General features: G+C 34.1%; 3 protein-coding genes and 2 pseudogenes across 3 annotated transcripts; all 5 read left to right on the forward strand.

The window, feature by feature from the left end:
• The first annotated feature begins 399 nt into the window (after positions 1-399).
• LOC116848288 (odorant receptor 13a-like) lies at positions 400-2,521 on the forward strand. Its single transcript, XM_032824198.1, has 4 exons — positions 400-540; positions 1,239-1,710; positions 1,824-2,054; positions 2,181-2,521. The coding sequence occupies exons 1-4, from the start codon at positions 400-402 to the stop codon at positions 2,519-2,521; spliced, it is 1,185 nt and encodes a 394-aa protein (XP_032680089.1).
• Positions 2,522-3,423: 902 nt separating this feature from the next.
• On the forward strand, positions 3,424-5,638 carry LOC116848292 (odorant receptor 4-like). The gene is made up of 4 exons (XM_032824202.1): positions 3,424-3,564; positions 4,363-4,834; positions 4,963-5,193; positions 5,298-5,638. The coding sequence occupies exons 1-4, from the start codon at positions 3,424-3,426 to the stop codon at positions 5,636-5,638; spliced, it is 1,185 nt and encodes a 394-aa protein (XP_032680093.1).
• Positions 5,639-7,243: 1,605 nt separating this feature from the next.
• Positions 7,244-8,616, forward strand: LOC116848276 (the record flags this gene model as incomplete). The annotated part of the gene is made up of 4 exons (XM_032824175.1): positions 7,244-7,826; positions 7,955-8,185; positions 8,290-8,549; positions 8,605-8,616. Coding segments are annotated over 4 exons (1,086 nt in total), but the record flags the coding sequence as incomplete, so codon positions are not given.
• Positions 8,617-10,385: 1,769 nt separating this feature from the next.
• Positions 10,386-15,458, forward strand: LOC116848291 (annotated as a pseudogene).
• A 769-nt stretch (positions 15,459-16,227) lies between these two features.
• Positions 16,228-21,338, forward strand: LOC116848259 (annotated as a pseudogene).
• The last annotated feature ends 281 nt before the right edge of the window (positions 21,339-21,619 follow it).

Consider the following 21,619-nt stretch of genomic DNA (forward strand, 5'->3'; position numbering starts at 1 on the left):
AAACACTCTTAGCTTATATTAAAGATCACACGTTTTGCATGCCCTTCCGATTAATCAATTCGTAAATCTCTGTTCAAACACTTCTTTCCATTTGTAATTCTATCTTCTCCTGTCACTTGTAATGGAAGATACGTGACATTCTCCCTTACTGCTCCTATGCGATACGAATTCACTGTGGTTAGACGAGCAACAATTTAGAAAACATATTCGTGTACATTCTTGCCCCGAACAATTTAATATAAAAGAGCACTTCTTCGTATTTTGCGAAAATCGTGCGTAAAGATGGACTGATGGGTGGGTATACATCCGGAGTTAAATAAGAAATGACTTGTCATACCTGCGTCGCGTCGGCGTAGCGAGTAGATTATTGACGACAGTTATTGTCATTACCTCGAGCAAATGGCAAGTGAACAATGGAACGAAGATATCGCATACGCGATGACTCCCTTAAAGCTTGTAATGTGGCCTCTGGGTGTCTGGCCGCTTCAAGTTTATAACATATATTCTTTAATACGATGTGTCCTAACTACTTGTTTCATGGTACGCATCTTTTAAGGAAGAACCGACAGTTCTCAACAAGTAGTTGTTGATGGAGGTAGATCAATTCTTGTAAGGACAAAATTTTGGACAAAATTGGTGTCACACTACATTATTGAGTAGTTATGAATAACACGTTTAATTATTGACAGTGTAAAGGATAAAGTATCCTTTTGTAATAGTGTATAAGTAACACATTAGAATATAAGACACATCGATGCCGTATATTAAAAATTATTTTTTAGTCTGTACTTTGTGTGGTAACTCGCGGGGTGCACGATTTTTGTTTCATTGTTTTGACGTTTTCTTGAAATATTTACCATATATAACATAATCTCTCGATGCATATCTATGGATGGCGCGTGTATGTGTGTATGTTTATGAAAGAAGTAAATTGTATATAAATACGATAATGAGAAATATCTGTAATATTACTGGTCCCATTTATATCATTCTCTAATTCTATTAGAAGTATAAGTGCGATTATAAGTGCGATTATAACTTATATTCTTAAACTAATCTATTTAAGGAAACATAGGGCCATTTTATGTCATACATCGAAGATCATTACTTATAGTTAAATAAACCATTGTGTCGGATTGGTCGATGCAACTTGGGATTGCAAAATATCTTTTCTAAACATAGAATACGTTATATATGACCGTATCATATTGAAATGTATCATTTATGCGTATCAACAGAGCATAGTAGTCATCTTGCCGACGATTGAGTTTTATTTGGGCTGCACTGACGCGGAGCAAAATATCTATGCCCTTATGTTGACCTGTTGTGGAATGCTCGCTGTGACGAAGATGATATGTGTCCGCATTTATGCGACCAACTTTACTAAGAATTACAAATCCGCTCTAAATGATTATATGTTAATCGAAAACGACGAGCAACGTGCAATTATGCACAGACACGCTTTTATGGGGAGGGCTCTCTTGTATTCCACGATATCTATTGCTTACATTGATGCTGTCCTATATTCCCTAATACCTTTCTTGGGTAATGAGTATAATAATCAAACCAACATAACAAATAAGGATATCATATTGGAGTACACAGTACCGTCAAGATGCACTTTGAAGTACTTGAACGTGCCAGACATGCATAAAATGTACTGCCTCATTGAATTAATCTCGATGTTACTCACATGCACGAGCAACTATGGTAATATTTAATTGTTACACAGCAAATTTATAATATTACATAAAAAATATAAATTTTTCGAGTGTGACTTTGCATTAGTTTTAAAATACTTTTCAACATTTTACTATGTAAAGGTAACGACACTTTGATCCTTCACGTTGCATTGCATATTTGCGGTCAAGTAAAAATTCTGAAGTACAAGTTCATGAATTTTAATGTTACGGGACCGAAAACCAATGATCGTTTTAACGCAATAATTGAAAGACACTCTCATTTGATGGCAATGACCAAAATACTTGCCGATGGAATTAGTTTTATTTTGCTAATGCAGTTATTTATTAGTAGTGTATTTTTATGCATAGCAGGTAAATATTACATAATTTATATTGATTTCGTGAAATAAATATTTGACGATTACGTTATATGAATGATGACAGAACATTATATATGATATAAACGTTTATAAATGATATAAACGCATTTTCTTGCAGGATTTGAATTTATCTTAGCGCTGAAAGTGAACGACGTTAATATGATCTTAAGAAGCGCCATGGTGCTCAACGCTATTCTAGCACAAATAACTATATACAGTTTTGTGGGAGATTACTTGAAATCTCAAATGGAAGAAATTGCTACATATATTTACCAGAGCGTTTGGTACGATCTTCCTGCGACATTGATGAAGAATTTAACATTTGTAATCATGCGGTCTCAATCTCCCGTGCAGTTCCAAGCTGGAAATTTCATCGTGATAAACTTTATGACATATATGAGCATCCTGAAGACCTCTGTTTCCTATTTATCAGTACTTCGTGTAATGGTAGAATCGTAACAAGTTTAATTAACAAACAAACTATGTACCTGCAGATCGAAGTTGTATTCCAAACATAGGAGTATGTAATAGCGAAAGTTTAGCATAGTGCAATTTCAATAAAATTTTTAATTATAATTATATACACACATTGTCTAATCGTCTATTCGTGCCAAATGAATGATTTTTTTACGTGCAATATGGGAAAGCTGTGTGTACTTGAATGAAAATACTGTATATGAAACAGTCGAAACAAATACTTGAACTTTGTAGTTGGAGATTGAGATACGGTGCCATGCACGTACTTTTCGAAGCCAACATAATTTCGATCTCTCGAAGTTTATTGTGTATTTCTTCTGCAGCAGGTTTGTCTTTTCCATACAATTGTTGGGTCTCAATTGTAGCACTATTTTGCGGTGTAAGTATATCAGTTTTCATCTTACATTTTAATACGTTGAATTAGATTGTAGCATCAATGTATCGTTCGACCCATAGCAATCAATGAATATCCACCCTTATATTAAAGATCACACGTTTTGTATGCGTTTCCGATATTAAACATTTCCAGATATTAGTCAGTTTGTAAATTTCTGTTTAGACACTTCTGCCTTTTTTAACTCTATCTGCTTTTGTCACTTGTAATAGAAGACATGTGACATTCTTCCTGTTTGTATGCGATATAAACCCACTGCGGTTAGACGGGCAACGAATTAGAAGACGTATTCATGTAGATTCTTTCTCCGAACAATTTGATATAAAAGAGCATTTCTTTGTATTTTGCGATAATGCATGTGTAAAGACGGACTGATATGCGGGTATATATCCCGAGTTAAATAAGAAATGACTTGTCATACCTGCGTCGCGTCAGCGTGGCGAACGTATTATCGGTTATTGACGACAGTTACCGTCATTACTCCGAGCAAATGGCAAGTAAACGATGGAACGAAGATATCGCGTACGCGATGACTCCCTTAAAACTTGTACTGTGGCCTCTAGGTGTTTGGCCGCTTCAAGTTTATAACTTATGTTCTCTAATACGATGTGTCCTAACCACTTGTCTCATGGTACGCATCTTTTGAGCAAAAACCGACAGTTCTCGACGAGTAGTTGTCGATGGAGGTAGATCAATTCTTGTAAAGACGAAATTTTGGACAAAATTGATGTCACACTAACTTATTGAGTAGTTATGAACATTATATATTTAATTATTGACACTGTAAAGAATAAAGTATCCTTTTGTAATAATGTATGAGTAATGATTGTAACACATTAGAAGTAACACATTAAAGTAACACATTAGAATATAAGACACATCGGTGTCAGCGTTTAATAAAAATTATTTTTTAGTCTATACTTTGCGTGGAAACTCGCGAAATGCACGATTTTTGTTAAATTATTTTGACGTTTTCTTGAGGTATTTACAACATATAACAAAATTTCTCGATCTGTGGGTGGTATGTGTGTGTCTGTGTATGTGTGTGGGAGAAGTAAATTGTATATATATATATATATATATATATATATAAATACGATATAAATATTATATATATATATATAAATACGATATAAATATTATATATAAATACGATAATGAGAAATATCTGTAATACTATTAGCTCAGTTTATATCTTTCTCTAATTCTATTAAAGGTATAAGTGCGATCATAACTTATATTTCTAATATATCTAAGGAATTTTAGGGACATTTTACACCATACTTCAAAGATCATTATTTATAGTTAAATAAACCATTATGTCGCATTGGCCGATGCAAGTTGGGATTGCAAAATACCTTTTCTAAACATAGAATACGTTATATATGATCGTATCATATTGAAATATATCGTTTACGTATATCAACAGAGTATAGTAGTCATCTTGCCGTCGATTGAGTTTTATTTGGGCTGCACCGACTCAGGGCAAAACATTTATGCCCTTATATTGACCTGTTGTGGAATACTCGGTGTGACAAAGATGATATGTGTCCGCATTTATGCGACCAACTTCACCAAGAATTACAAATCCGCTTTGAATGATTATATGTTAATCGAAAACGACGAGCAACGCGCAATTATGCACAGACACGCTCTTATGGGGAGGGCTCTCTTGTGTTCCACGATATCCGTTTCTTACTTTGATTCTGTCCTATATTTCCTAATACCTTTTTTGGGTAATGAATATAATAATCAAACCAACATAACAAATAAAGATATTATATTGGAGTACCCAATACCGTCAAGATGCGCTTTGAAGTATTTGAATGTGCCAGACATGCATAAAATGTGCTGCCTCATTGAATTAATCTCGATGTTACTCACATGCTCGAGCAACTATGGTAATATTTATTTTTTACATGTCATATTTTCTGTTTGTTATGTAATATTACATAGAAAATGTCAATTTTTCGAGTGTGACTTTGCATTAACTTTAAAATATTTTTCAACATGGTTTTACTATGTAAAGGTAACGACACTTTGATTCTCCACGTTGCATTACATATTTGTGGTCAAATAAAAATTCTGAAGTCTAAGTTCATGAACTTTGAAATCACGGGGCCGAAAATCTATGATCGTTTCAATGGGCTAATTAAGAAACACGGTCATTTGGTGGCAATGACCAAGATACTTGCCGAAGCAATTAGTTTCATTTTGTTGACGCAGTTATTTGTTAGTAGCGTACTTTTATGTATAATGGGTGAATATTATATCACTTATATTGGTTTCGTAAAATAAATATTTGACGATTACGTTATAATGATTTTTGCACAGAATATTATATATAAATGCTCTTTCTTGCAGGATTTCAATTTATCTTAGCGTTGAAAGTCAACGACATTACTATGATGGTAAAAACTGTCATGGTACTCAACGCAATTCTAGCACAAATAACTATATACAGTTTTGTGGGAGATTACTTGAAATCTCAAATGGAAGAAATTGCTACATATATTTACCAGAGCGTTTGGTACGATCTTCCTGCGACATTGATGAAGAATTTAACATTCGTCATCATGCGGTCACAATCTCCCGTGCAGTTTCAAGCTGGAAATTTCATCGTGATAAACTTCATGACATATATGAGCATCTTGAAGACCTCTGTTTCCTATTTGTCAGTACTTCGTGTCATGGTAGAATCGTAGCAATTATAATTAACGAACAAACTATATACCTGCAGATCGAAGTTGCATTCCGAACATAGGAGTATGTAAAGCGAAATTTAGTATAGTGCAAACTTAATAAAATTTTTAATTATAATTATATACACACAATGTCTAATCGTCTATTTGTGCCAAATGAGTGATTTTTTTACGTGCAATATGGGAAAGCTGTGTATACTTGAATGAAAATACTGTATTGAAACAGTCGAAACAAATATTTGAACTTTGTTGGTAGTTGAAGATTGAGATACGGTGCCATGCAAATACTTTTCAAAGCCAACATAATTTTGATCTCTCGAAGTTTATTGTGTATTTCTCCTGCAGCAACTTTGTCTCTTCCATACGATTGTTAGGTCTCAGTTGTAGCACTATTTTACGGTGTAAGTATATCAGTTTTTATATTACATTTTAATACGTTGAATTACATCATAGTAATAAATGAATATCCACCCTTATATTAAAGATCACACGTTTTATATGCGCTTCCGATAATAAAAATTTCCAGATATTAATCAGTTTGTAAATTTCTGTTTAGACATTTCAGCCTTTTTTCAACTCTATCTTCTTTTGTCACTTCTAATAAAAGACATGTGATCTTCTTCCTGCTTGTATGCGATACGAACCCACTGCGGTTAGATGGATAACGATTTAGAAAACATATTCATGTAGATTCTTTCTCCGAACAATTTGATATAAAAGAGCATTTCTTTGTATTTTGCGATAATGCATGCGTAAAGACGGACTGATATGCGGGTATATATCCCGAGTTAAATAAGAAATGACTTGTCATACCTGCGTCGCGTCGGCGTGGCGAACGGATTATCGGTTATTGACGACAGTTACCGTCATTACTCCGAGCAAATGGCAAGTAAACGATGGAGCGAAGATATCGCGTACGCGATAACTCCCTTAAAACTTGTACTGTGGCCTCTGGGTGTTTGGCCGCTTCAAGTTTATAACTTATGTTCTCTAATACGATGTGTCCTAACCACTTGTCTCATGGTACGCATCTTTTGAGCAAAAACCGACAGTTCTCGACGAGTAGTTGTTGATGGAGGTAGATCAATTCTTGTAAGGACAAAATTTTGGACAAAATTGGTGTCACACTACATTATTGAGTAGTTATGAATAACACATTTAATTATTGACAGTGTAAAGGATAAAGTATCCTTTTGTAATAGTGTATAAGTAACACATTAGAATATAAGACACATCGATGCCGTATATTAAAAATTATTTTTTAGTCTGTACTTTGTGTGGTAACTCGCGGGGTGCATTTTTGTTACATTGTTTTGACGTTTTCTTGATTTACAATATATAATGAAATTTCTCGATTCATATCTATGGATGGTGTGTATGTGTGTGTGTGTGTGTATGTGTGTATGGAAGAAGTAAATTGTATATAAAAACGATAATGAGAAATATCTGTAATACTATTGGCTCAGTTTATATCTTTCTTTAATTCTATTAAAAGTATAAGTGCTATCATAAGTGCGACCATAACTTATATTTCTAATATATCTAAGGAATTTTAGGGACATTTTATACCATATTTCAAAGATCATTATTTATAGTTAAATAAACCATTATGTCGGATTGGCCGATGCAAGTTGGGATTGCAAAATACTTTTTCTAAACATAGAATACGTTACATATGATCGTATCATATTGAAATATATCGTTTACGTATATCAACAGAGCATAGTAGTCATCTTGCCGTCGATTGAGTTTTATTTGGGCTGCACCGACGCAGAACAAAATATCTATGCCCTTATGTTGACCTGTTGTGGAATACTCGGTATGACGAAGATGATATGTGTCCGCATTTATGCGACCAATTTCACCAAGAATTACAAATCCGCTTTGAATGATTATATGTTAATCGAAAACGACGAGCAACGCGCAATTATGCACAGACACGCTCTTATGGGGAGGGCTCTCTTGTGTTCCACGATATCCGTTGCTTACTTTGATTCTGTCCTATATTTCTTAATACCTTTTTTGGGTAATGAATATAATAATGAAACTAACATAACAAATAAAGATATTATATTGGAGTATCCAATACCGTCAAGATGCGCTTTGAAATATTTGAACGTGCCAGACATGCATAAAATGTGCTGCCTCATTGAATTAATCTCGATGTTACTCACCTCCACGAGCAACTATGGTAATATTTATTTGTTACATGTCATGTTTTCTGTTTGTTATCTAATATTACATATAAAATGTTAATTTTTCGAGTGTAACTTTGCATTAACTTTAAAATACTTTTCAACATGGTTTTACTATGTAAAGGTAACGACACTTTGATTCTCCACGTTGCATTGCATATTTGCGGTCAAATAAAAATTCTGAAGTCTAAGTTCATGAACTTTGATATCACGGGGCCGAAAATCTATGATCGTTTCAATGGGCTAATTAAAAAACACGGTCATTTGGTGGCAATGACCAAGATACTTGCCGAAGCGATTAGTTTCATTTTGTTGACGCAGTTATTTGTTAGTAGCGTACTTTTATGTATAATGGGTGAATATTATATCACTTATATTGGTTTCGTAAAATAAATATTTGAAGATTACATTATAATAATTTTTGCACAGAATATTATATATAAATGCTCTTTCTTACAGGATTTCAATTTATCTTAGCGTTGAAAGTCAACGACATTACTATGATGGTAAAAAGTGTCATGGTACTCAACGCCTTTCTAGCACAAATAACTATATACAGTTTCATCGGTGATTATTTGAAATCTCAAATGGAAGAAGTTGCTACTTTTATTTACCAGAGTGTTTGGTACGATCTTCCTGCAACACTAATGAAGAATTTAACGTTAGTCATCATGCGGTCACAATCTCCCGTGCAGTTTCAAGCTGGAAATTTTATTGTGGTAAACCTTATGACCTATATGAGCATCTTGAAGACCTCTGTTTCCTATTTGTCAGTACTTCGTGTAATGGTAGAATCGTAGCAATTATAATTAACGAACAAACTATGTACCTGCAGATCAAAGTTGCATTCCGAACATAGGAGTAAGGCGAAATTTAGCATAGTGCAATCTCAATAAAATTTTTAATTATAATTATATACACACAATGTGTACTCGTCTATTCGTGCTAAATGAGTGGCTTGTTTACGTGCAGTATGAGAAAGTTGTATACGCTTGAATGAAAATATTGTATTGAAACAGTCGAAACAAATACTTGAACTTTATTGGTAATTGGAAATTGAAAAACGGCGCCGTACATAAACGTACTTTTTGAAGCCAACATAATTTCAATCTCTCGAAGTTTATTGTGTCTTGCTTCTGCAGCAACTTTTTCCATCGCCTCTTCGATACAATTGTTAGGTCTCACTTGTAGTACTATTTTACGGTGTAAGTATATCAGTTTTTATCTTACGTTTTAATACCTTGAAGTACCAGCGTAACATCGATGTATCGTTCGACCCATAGCAATCAGTGAATATCCATCCTTATATTAAAGGTCACACGTTTTGCATGCGCTTCCGATAGTAAAAATTTCCAGATATTAGCCAGTTCGTAAATTCCTGTTTAGATACTTCTGCCTTTTTTAACTCTATCTTCTCTTGTCTCTTATAATAGAAGACATATGATATTCTCCCTTGCTGCTCGTATGCGATACGAACTCACTGTAGTTAGACGAGCAACATTTCAGAAAACGTATTCATGTAGATTCTTGCCCCAAACAATTTGATATAAAAGAGTACTTCTTTGTATTTTGCGACAATGCATAAGTAAAGACGAACTGATACGCGGGTATATATCCCGAGTTAAATAAGAAATGACTTGCGTCGCATCGGCGTGGCGAACGGATTATCGGTTATTGACGACAGTTATCGTCATTACTCCGAGCAAATGGCAAGTAAACGATGGAGCGAAGATATCGCGTACGCGATAACTCCCTTAAAACTTGTACTGTGGCCTCTTGGTGTTTGGCCACTTCAAGTTTATAACATATATTCACTAATACGATATGTCCTAACCACTTGTCTCATGGTACGCAAATCTTTTGAGCAAAAACCGACAGTTCTCGACGAGTAGTTGCTCAATTTGTTATAACAATTTTGGACAAAATTGGGGTCATGCTAACATTATTGAGTATTTAATTATAAATATTAAACATTTAATTGTTGTGTGTGACAATGTAAAGAATGAAGTATCCTTTTATAATAGTGTATGAGTAATTATTGTAAAGTATCACATTAGAATATAAGACACACGTATCGCGGTAGTAGCGTCTACTAAAAATTATTTTTTGTCTGTACTTATAGCGAGCGATCCGCAACAAATTATCAACAATGTAACAGAAATCGCGTACTCCACGAACAACTCGTGGAGTACGCGATTTCTGTTACATTGTTTTGACGTTTGCTTGAAGTATTTACAACATATAACAAAATCTCGATGCATATCTATGGATGACGTGTGTGTGTATATGGGAGAAATAAATTGTATATAAATAGGATTATGAAAAATAGCTGTAATATTACTGGCTCACTTCATATCATTCTTTAATTTTATTAGAGATATATTTGCGAACATAACTTATATTCTTCTAAACTAATCCATCTAAGGAAACTTAGGGATATTGATATGATACATCAAAAATCATTATTTAAGTTAAATAAACCATTGTGTCGGATTTACCGATGCAAATTGGGATTGCAAAATATCTTTTCTAAACATAGGATTCGTTGTATATGATCGTGTCGCATTGTATAAATGTATCGTTTACGCATATCAACAGAGCATAGCACTCATCTTGTCGTCGATCGAGCTTTATTTGGGCTGCACCGACGCGGAACAAAATGTTGAAGCCGTCATGATAATTTGTTGCGGATCGCTCGCTATAACAAAGATGATATGTGTGCGCATTTATGCAACTAACCTCACCAAGAACTACAAATCCGTTCTGAATGATTATCTGTTGATCGAAAACGACGAGCAGCGTGCAATTATGCACAGACACGCTCTAATGGGGAACACTCTCTTGTGTTCGATGATATCTATTTCTTATTTTGATAGTGTCATTTATTCTCTAATACCTTTCTTGGGTAATAAATATAATAATCAAACTAACATAACAAGTGAAGATATCATATTGAAGTACACAATACCATCAAGGTGCGCTTTGAAATACTTGAACCTGCCAGAAATGCATAAAATGTACTGCTTCATTGAATTAATCTCGATGTTACTCACGTGCACGAGTAATATTGGTAATATTTATTCGTTGTATGCCATATTTTTTTCATGTTATATATTATTATATAGAGAATATCAATTTTTCAAGCGTTACTTTGCATTAGCCCTAAGATTTGTATCAATGTGCTTTTGTTTTGTGAAGGTAACGACATTTTGACCCTGCAAGTTGCGTTACATATTTGTGGCCAAGTAAAAATTCTGAAGTCTAAGTTCATGAACTTTGATATCACGAGACCGAAAGTCTATGATCGTTTCAACGCGCTAATTCAAAAGCACAGTCATCTAATAACTATGACCAAGATGCTTGCCAATGCGATCAGTTTTATTTTGCTGGTTCAGTTATTTATAAGTAGCATACTTTTATGTATGATAGGTGAATATTACGTCACTTATTTTGGTTTTGTGAAATAAATATCTGATGTTTACATTAAAATGATTTATACAGAACATCATATACAGGGTGTCCCATACTCTCCTCTGCAATTTATGTGGAAATGTAGAACAAATTGATGTGAATATAAAAGTCCCGTACCATTTTGCGATATTTGCAATAAATTTCGAGATATTAATTAAAGGAAATTTGCTAATGATCACGTGCGATATTGTAAGTGAGCTATAGTGGCGGGGTTTTTAGTTGAATACTTAAACATAACTGAAAAAAGTCTGCTACCATTTTGCAAATAACTACATAGAATTTTAGGTATTAATTAAAGAATATTTGTGCATTATCGCGCACAATAATGTAACAATTTTCTTTTATCTATAACTAAAAAAATTTAAGTGTTTATTTGAAAAATGATAAAGGACATTTTTGTTCAATTTGATCTAACATATAAACACACTACAGCATACATCGCCACTACAACTTCTATATTGCTCGCAATAATTCTCCAATCTTCTTTAATTAATATCTCAACTATTAATGCGAATATCATAAAATGGTATATCACTTTTGGGTTCACATCAATCCGTTCTATGTTCCCACAAAAATTGCAGAGAATAGTCTGAAACACCTTATAGAAATAATATAAATGTTCTTTTTTGCAGGATTTCAATTTATCTTGGCATTGAAAGTCAACGACGTTACTATGATAGTAAAAAGCGGTACAGTACTTAACGTTTTTCTAGCAGAAATAACGATATATAGTTTCGTCGGGGATTACTTGAAATCTCAAATGGAAGAGGTTGCTACTTTTATTTACCAGAGTGTTTGGTACGATCTTCCTGCGACATTGATAAAGAATTTAACATTCATTATCATGCGAGCTCAATTTCCCGTGCAGTTCCAAGCTGGAAATTTCATCGTAGTAAACCTCATGACCTATATGAGCATCCTGAAGACTTCTGTTTCCTATTTATCAGTGCTTCGTATAATGGTGGAATCGTAACAAGTATAATTAACGAACAAACTGTGTATCTGCAGATCAAATCTGCATACATAAGAGATACTTGAAACATAAGAGTATGTAATAGTTAGTAATAGTAGTATGTAATAGTTTAGTATAGTGCAATATTAATAAAATTTCTAATAGTAATTATACATGCACAATGTTTAATCATCTATTCGTGGCAAATGAATGATTTTTTGCGTATTGGAACTTTTTTGTGTATCCTTGAAGGAAAATATTTAATCGAAACAGTCGAAACAAATATTTGAACTTGATTAAAAGTTGTAGATTCAGATACGGTATCGTACATGTACTGTCAAAGTCAACACAATTTCGGTCTCTCGAAGTGTATTGCATCTTGCTTCGACAGCAACTTTGTCCGTCCTCTTCGAATCAATCTTTAAGTCTCAATTATAACACTATTTTTCGGTCTAAGTATATCAGTTTTCATCTTATATTTTAATACATTGAATTTCAGCGTAGCATCGATACATTGTTGGCCCCATAGCAATCAGGTAATATCCACTTAGCTTATATTAAAGATAACACGTTTTATATGCACTTCCGATATTAATCATTTCCACATATTAATCAGTTCGTAGATTTTTACTTAGATACTTCTTTTCACTTGTAATTCTACCTCCTCCTGTCATTTGTAATGGAAGACATGTGATATTCTCTCTTACTGCTCGTATGCGATACGAACGCACTGCGGTTAGACGGGGAACAGTTTAGAAAACGTATTCATATACATTTCTGTTCCGAACAATTTGGGGTGAAAGAGCACTTCTCTGTACTTTGCGACAATATTGTATAAAGATAGGCTGATAAGGTGGTATACATCTTGAGTTGAATAAAAAATGAACTGTCATACCTGCGTCGCGCCGGCGTAGCGAGCGGATTACCGGTTATTGATGACAGTTACCGTCATTACCTTGACCAAATGGCAAGTGGACGATGGAACAAAGATATCGCATACGCGATGACTCCCTTAAAGCTTGTAATGTGGCCTCTGGGTGTTTGGCCGCTTCAAGTTTATAACGTATATTCTCTAATACGATGTATCATAACCACTTGTTTCATGGTACGCACATTTTGAGCAAGACTCGACAGTTCTCGACGTATAGTTGTTGGTGGAGGTAGAAAGTTTAATTTTGGTAACAACAAAATTTTGGATAAAATTGGTGTCACGCTGACATTATAGAGTATTTAGTTATAGATACTCAATATTCGTGTTCAGTATCATATAATAAATAATTGACAATATAGAGGATGAAGTATCTTCCTCCTACAAATAAAAGTATGTGAGTGCACTTGAAGATAGTAGAGGAACACGCCAGAAAATAATATACAAGTATCGGTATCAACGTCCGTTAAAAATTATTTCTTTAATCTGTTCCTTGCAGAAGAACTAACGCTATTACGTGATTTTTGTTAGTTCATTTTAACGTTCTTTTGAAATATTTAGGCAATATATAATGAAATCTTGATGCATATCTATTGAGTGTATGTGTGCGTATATGTATATATATGAACGAAGTAAATTGTATATAAATAAGATATTGAAATTAATACTGTAATACTGCTAGTTCATCTCATATCATTCTCAGATTCTATATATTCCTAAACTAATCCAACTAAAGAAAATTAAGAGATATTTCATATCATACATCAACAATTGTTATTTATAGTTAAATATACTATTGTATTAACCTAGCGGACGCAGATTGGGATTGCAAATATTATTTCTAAGCATAGAATACGTTGCATATGACAAAATATATCGTTTACACGTATCAACAGAGCATAATAGTGATCTTGCCGTCGATTGAGCTTTATTTGGGTTGCACCGACGCGGAGCAAAACGTTGACGCGCTTATGTTGATCTGTTGCGGAACACTCGCTATGATGAAGATGATATGTGTCCGCACTTATGCGACCAACATCACCAAGAATTACAAATCCGCTCTGAACGATTATTTATTGATCGAAAACGACAAGCAGCGTGCAATTATGCATAGACATGCTTTTGTGGGAAGGGCTCTCTTGTGTTCCCTAATATCCGTTTCTTACTTTGATTCTGTCATATATTCTTTAATACCTTTCTTGGGTAGTAACTATAGTAACCAAACCAATGTAACGAATGAGGATATCATATTGGAGTATACGGTACCATCAAGGTGTGCTTTGAAGTACTTGAACGTACCGGACATGCATAAAATCTATTGCCTCATCGAACTGATTTCGATGTTACTCGCGTGCACGAGCAATTACGGTAATCTATTCGTCACATGTTATGCTTTCTGTCCATTATGTAATATTACTTAGAGAATGTCAATTTTTCGAGTATAACTTTGCATTAGCTTTAAAATGCGTTTTAATGTGCTTTTACTTTTGTGAAGGTAATGATATTTTGTTCCTCCACATTGCGTTGCATATTTGCGGTCAAGTAAAAATTCTGAAGTCTAAGTTCATGAACTTTGATATCATGGGGCCAAAAATCTATGATCGTTTCAACGGGCTAATTAAAAAACATAGTCATTTGATGGCAATGACCAAGATACTTGCCGAAGCGATCAGTTTTATTTTATTAATGCAGTTCTTTGTTAGTAGCATACTTTTATGTATAATAGGTGAATATTACATCACTTATATTGGTTTCGTGAAATAAATATTCGACGATTACATTATAATGATATACATAGAACATTATAATTTCTTACAGGATTTCAATTTATCTTGGCACTGAAGGTCAACGACGTTACTATGATGGTAAAAAGTGTCATGGTGCTCAACGCTTTTCTAGCACAAATAACGATATACAGTTTCGTCGGGGACTACTTGAAATCTCAAATGGAAGAAGTTGCTACTTTCATTTACCAGAGTGTTTGGTACGATCTTCCTGCGACACTGATGAAGAATTTAACATTCGTCATCATGCGGTCTCAATCTCCCGTGCAGTTACAAGCTGGAAATTTCATCGTGGTAAACCTTATGACCTATATGAGTATCCTGAAGACCTCGGTTTCCTACTTGTCTGTACTTCGTGTAATGATAGAACCGTAAGAAGTAGAAAGAACAATTTGTGTATCTGCAGATGAAATCTGCATTTAAAACATAAGAATATGTAATAGTTTAGAGAGCGTAGTGCAATTTTAATAAAATTTTTGATAGTAATTATACACATAGACAATATTTAATCACCTATTCGTGCCAAATAAATCATTTTTTTTGCGTATGGAAACTTTATGTATATACTCAAAGGAAAATGTTTAATTAAAACAAATTTTATTGGAAGTTAAAGATTCAGGCACGATACTTGGACTTTCGACGCCAACACAATTTCTGTTTTTCGAAGTTTACTGTGTCTTGCGTCAACAACAACCTTGTCCGTCCTCTTCAAATCAATTTTTAAGTTTCAATTGTAGCACTATTTTACAATCTAACGTATATCAGTTTTTATCTTACATCTTAATACGCTGAATTATAGCGTATTACATCATCAAAGTATTGTTCGACCTGTATCAATCAGTTAGTATCCACCCTTATCTTATATTAAAAATCATGCGTGTTTTGAACGTACTTCAGATATTCATCGGTTCGTAGACCTCTGCTTGATACTTCTTTCCACTTGTAATTCTACTTTCTCTTGTCACTTGTAATGGAAGACATGTGATATTCTCTCTTACTGCTCGTATGCGATACGAACGCACTGCGGTTAGACGGAGAACAATTTAGAGGAAGTATTCATGTATATTTCTGTTCCGGACAATTTGAGATGAATGCGCACTTCGTTGTACTTTGCGACAATCATACGTAAAGATGGACTGATAAATGAGTATATATTTCGAGTTAAATAAGTAATGAATTGTCGTACTAGCGTCGCGTCGGCGTAGCGAGTGGAATATCGGTTATTGACGACAGTTACCGTCAGTACCTTGACCTAATGGCATGTGAACAATGGAACGAAGATATCGCGTACGCGATGAACCCCTTAAAGTGTTTTATGTGGCCTCTGGGTGTTTGGCCGCTTCAAGTTTATAACATATATTCTCTAATACGATGTATCCTAACCACTTGTCTCATGGTACGCACTTTTTAAACAAAACCCAACAGTTCTCGACGAGTAATTGCTGAGATAGGCAGTTCAATTTGTTATACCGACGAAATTTTGAACAAAACTGGTGTTGCTGACACTGAATATTTGGTAATAGATATTGACCATTTAATTATTGATAATGTAAAGGGTGAAGTATCCTTTTGCTGCAAGTAACAGTGTATGAGTGAAAGTAAAAATAGTAATACGTTAGAAAATACACAAGTATCGGTATCAACGTTTATTAAAGACTATTTCTTTAGTCTATATTTTGTGTGAGACCTCATGGTGTGCGTCTTTTCTGTTATTTCATTTTGAAGTTCTTTTAAAATATTTAGGCAATATATAATAAAATCTCGATACATATTCATGGTGTATGTGTATCTATCCGTGTACACTGCGAAGTAATTTATATATAAATATGGCAATGAAAAATATCTGTAATAGTACTAGTACATCTCATTTCATCTTTTAATTTTATGTATCACTAAACTGGTCTCATTAGGAAAACTAAGAAATATTTTATACATTAAAGATCGTTATTTACAGTTAAGTATACTATTGTATCAAGCTAGCTAACACACACTTGGATATCAAAATATTTTTTTTAACATGGAATACGTTTTATATAAAGAAATATAACGTTTACGCATATCAACAGACCATAATAGTGATCGTTCCGTCGATTGAGTTTTATTTGGGTTGCACCGACGCGGTGCAAAATATTGACGCGCTCATGTTGATCTGTTGCGGAATGCTCGCTGTGACGAAGATGATATGTGTTCGCATTTATGCGACTAACTTCACCAAGAATTACAAATCCGCTCTGAACGATTATCTGTTGGTTCAGAACGACGAGCAACGTGCAATTATGCATAGACACGCTCTTATGGGAAGGGTTCTCTTGTGTTCCACGATATCCACTGCTTACTTTGCTTCCGGTCTATATTCCGTACTACCTTTCCTGCATAGCAACTACAATAATGATATCAATATAACGAATGAGGATATCATATTAGATTACACTATACCGTCAAGATGCACTTTGAAATATTTGAACGCGCCGGATATGCATAAAGTCTACTGCTTCCTCGAGTTGATATTGATGTTATTGACGTGCACGAGCAACTGTGGTAATATCTACACATTTTATATCATGTTTTCTGTATATTATATAATATTACATAGAGGGTATTAATTTGTCCAGTGTGACTTTACGTTAGCTACAAGATGTGTATCAATATGTCTTTACTTTGTGAAGGTAACGACACTTTGTTCCTCCATATTGCGTTGCACATTTGTGGTCAAGTAAAAATTCTGAAGTCCAAATTCATAAATTTTGATGTTACGGAGCCGAAAATCTATGATCGTTTTAACGCGATGATTGAAAGACACGCTCATTTAATGGCAATGACCAAGATACTTGCCGAAGCGACTAGTATTATTTTACTGATGCAATTATTTGTTAATGGCGTACTTTTATGTATAATAGGTGAATATTACATCACTTGCGTCGGTTTCGTGAAATAAATATTTAAAGATTACGTTATAATGATTTACATAAGACATTTTACATAATTGATACAAATGCTCTTTCTTGCAGGATTTCAATTTGTCTTAGCACTGAAAGTCAACGACATTAATATGATGATAAGAAGCGTCATAGCGCTCAACGCCTTTCTATCACAATTAACGATATACAGTTTCATCGGAGATTACTTGAAATCTCAAATGAATGAAGTTGCTACTTTTATTTACCAGAGTGTTTGGTACGATCTTCCTGCGACACTGATGAAGAATTTAACACTTATCATTATGCGTGCTCAATCTCCCGTGCAGTTCCAAGCTGGGAATTTTATCGTGGTAAACGTCATGACCTATATGAGCATCCTGAAGACCTCGGTTTCCTACTTGTCAGTACTTCGTGTAATGATAGAACCGTAAGAAGTATAATGAACGAACAAATTGTGTATCTGCAGATCAAATCCGCAATTGAAACATAAGAATATGTAATAGTTTAAAGAACGTAGTGCAATTTTAATAAAATTTTTAATATTAATTATACACATGGATAATGTTTAATCATCTATTCGTGCTAAATGAATCATTTTTTTACGTATAGGAACTATTTTGTGTACACTCGAAGGAGAATGTTTAATTGAAAACAATTATATTGGAAGTTGAAGATTCAAGTACGATACTGTACATATACTTTTAATATCAACACAATTTCTGTTTGTCGAAGCTTATTGTGTCTTGCGTCAACAACAACCTTGTCCGTCCTTTTTGAATGAATTTTTAAGTCTCAATTGTAGCATTATTTTGTAGTTTAAGTATATCAGTTTTTATCTTACATCTTATTATGCTGAATTACAACGTAGCATCGAAGTATCGTTCGACCCGTAGCAATCAGTTAGTATCCACCCTTACCTTATATTAAAGATCACGCGCGTTTTGTTTGCGCTTTAGATATTAATCGGTTCGTAGACCTCTGCTTTGATACTTTTTTCCACTTGTAATTCTACCTGCTTTTGTCACTTGTAATGGAAGACATGTGATATTCTTTCTTACTGCTCGTATGCGATATGAACGCACTGCGGTTAGGCGGAGGACAATTTAGAGGAAGTATTCATGTATATTTTTGCTCCGAACAATTTGAGATAAATGCGCACTTCTTTGTACTTCGCAACAATCGTGCGTCAAGATGGACTGATAAGTAAGTATATATTTCGAGTTAAATAAGAAATGAATCGTGGTACTGGCGTCGCGTCGGCGTAGCGAGCGGAATATCGGTTATTGACGACAGTTACCGTCAGTACCTCGAGAATGGCACGTGAACAATGGAACGAAGATATCGCGTACGCGATGAACCCCTTAAAGTGTTTTATGTTACCTCTAGGTGTTTGGCCGCTTCAAGTTTATAACATATATTCTCTAATACGATGTGTCATAATCACGTGTCTCATGGTACGCATTTTTTAAGCAAAACCCAACAGTTCTCGACAAGTAATTGCTGAGATAGGCAGCTCAATTTGTTATAACGACGAAATTTTGGATAAAACTAGTGTTGCTGACACTGAATATTTGGTTATAGATATTGAACATTTAATTATTGACAATGTAAAGAGTGAAGTATCCTTTTGCTGCAAGTAACAGTGTGTGAGTGAAAGTAAAAATAGTAATACGTCAGAAAATACACAAGTATCAGTATCAACGTTTACTAAAGACTACTTCTTTAGTCTATACTTTGTGAGAGACTTCATGATGTGCACCTTTTCTGTTATTTTATTTTGAAGTTCTTTTAAAGTATTTAGGCAATATATAATAAAATCTCGATGCATATTCATAGTGTGTGTGTCTGTGTGCGTGTGCTTGTGGTGTATCTATCTGTAGAGAATGAGAAGTAAATTATATATAAATATGGAAATGAAAAATATCTGTAATAGTACCAGCACACCTCATATCATCCTTTAATTTTATATATCACTAAACTGATCGCCTTAAGGAAACTAAAAAATATCTTATATCATACATCAAAGATTGTTACTTACAGTTAAATATACTGTTGTATCGAGCTAGCTAACACACACTTGGATAGCAAATTTTTTTTTAATTTAGAATACGTTTTATACAAATATACGTTTTATACATTTTATACAAATATAACGTTTACGCACATCAACAGACCATAGTAGTGATCGTGCCGTCGATTGAGTTTTATTTGGGCTGCACCGACGCAGAACAAAATGTTGATGCGCTTACGTTGATCTGTTGTGGAACGCTCGCTGTGACGAAGATGATATGTGTCCGCATTTATGCGACTAACTTCACTAAGAATTACAAATCCGCTCTCAACGATTATCTGTTGATCGAGAACGACGAGCAACGTGCAATTATGCACAGACACGCTCTTATGGGGAGGGCTCTCTTGTGTTCCCTGATATCCGTTGCTTACTTTGATGCCGTTCTATATTCCCTACTACCTTTCTTGCGTAGCAACTATAATAACGATATCAATATAACGAATGAAGATATCATATTGGATTATACTATACCGTCAAGATGCACGTTAAAATACTTGAACGCGCCGGACATGCATAAAGTCTACTGCTGCCTCGAGTTGATATTGATGTTACTCACGTGCACGAGCAACTGTGGTAATATCTACACGTTTTATGTCATGTTTTCTGTATATTATATAGTATTGTATAGAGGATATCAATTTTTCGAGTGTAACTTTACGTTAGCTACAAGATGTGTATCGATATACTTTTGCTTTGTGAAGGTAATGACACTTTGTTCCTCCACGTTGCATTGCATATTTGCGGTCAAGTAAAAATTCTGAAGTCCAAATTCATAAATTTTGATGTTACGAAGCCGAAAATCTATGATCGTTTCAACGTGATGATTGAAAGGCACGCTCATTTAATGGCAATGACCAAGATACTTGCCGATGCGATTAGTATTATTTTACTGATACAATTATTTGTTAGTGGCGTGCTTTTATGTATAATAGGTAAATATTGCATCACTTGTGTTGGTTTCGTGAAATCAATATTTGAGGATTATATTATAATGATTTATATAAGACATTTTACATAATTGATACAAATGCTCTTTCTTGCAGGATTTCAATTTATCTTAGCGCTGAAAGTCAACGACATTAATATGATGATAAGAAGCGTCATGGTGCTTAACGCCTTTCTAGCTCAACTAACGATATACAGTTTCATCGGGGATTACTTGAAATCTCAAATGGAAGAAGTTGCTACTTTTATTTACCAGAGTGTTTGGTACGATCTTCCTGCGACACTGATGAAGAATTTAACATTTATCATTATGCGTGCTCAATCTCCCGTGCAGTTCCAAGCTGGGAATTTCATCGTGGTAAACGTCATGACCTATATGAGCATCCTGAAGACTTCTGTTTCCTATTTATCAGTTCTTCGTGTAATGGTGGAAACGTAGCAAGTATAATTAAAAAACAAACTATATATATGCTAATTATATATATGCTATATATATGCTAAATATATATATGCGAATTAAAATTGTTCGAAACATAGAAGCATAGAAATATAAAAGCATTAGAAACATTGTAATAGTGAAAGTTTAGCGTATTTTAATAAAATTTTTAATTATAATTATACATACACAGTGTCTAATCGTCTTTTTTGTATCTATCGGTACTTCGAGTAAAAACATAAATTATATTACACTGTTAGTGAGAAAAAAAATTCTACAAGACA

The sequence above is a fragment of the Odontomachus brunneus genome, unplaced genomic scaffold (assembly GCF_010583005.1).
Source record: "Odontomachus brunneus isolate Ranch 3 - 2012 unplaced genomic scaffold, Obru_v1 Obru_scaffold_092, whole genome shotgun sequence".
Classification (NCBI taxonomy): Eukaryota; Metazoa; Arthropoda; class Insecta; order Hymenoptera; family Formicidae; genus Odontomachus; species Odontomachus brunneus.

Bases quoted from the DNA above. Each gene is read 5' to 3' on its own strand.
- LOC116848288 (XM_032824198.1), top strand. From the start codon at position 400: ATGGCAAGTGAACAATGGAACGAAGATATCGCATACGCGATGACTCCC. The intron at 1,711-1,823 runs GTAATATTTAAT...TACTATGTAAAG, and splicing joins CACATGCACGAGCAACTATG to GTAACGACACTTTGATCCTT. The intron at 2,055-2,180 runs GTAAATATTACA...ATTTTCTTGCAG, and splicing joins TGTATTTTTATGCATAGCAG to GATTTGAATTTATCTTAGCG.
- LOC116848292 (XM_032824202.1), top strand. From the start codon at position 3,424: ATGGCAAGTAAACGATGGAACGAAGATATCGCGTACGCGATGACTCCC. The intron at 3,565-4,362 runs GTACGCATCTTT...GTATATCAACAG, and splicing joins TCCTAACCACTTGTCTCATG to AGTATAGTAGTCATCTTGCC. The intron at 4,835-4,962 runs GTAATATTTATT...TACTATGTAAAG, and splicing joins CACATGCTCGAGCAACTATG to GTAACGACACTTTGATTCTC.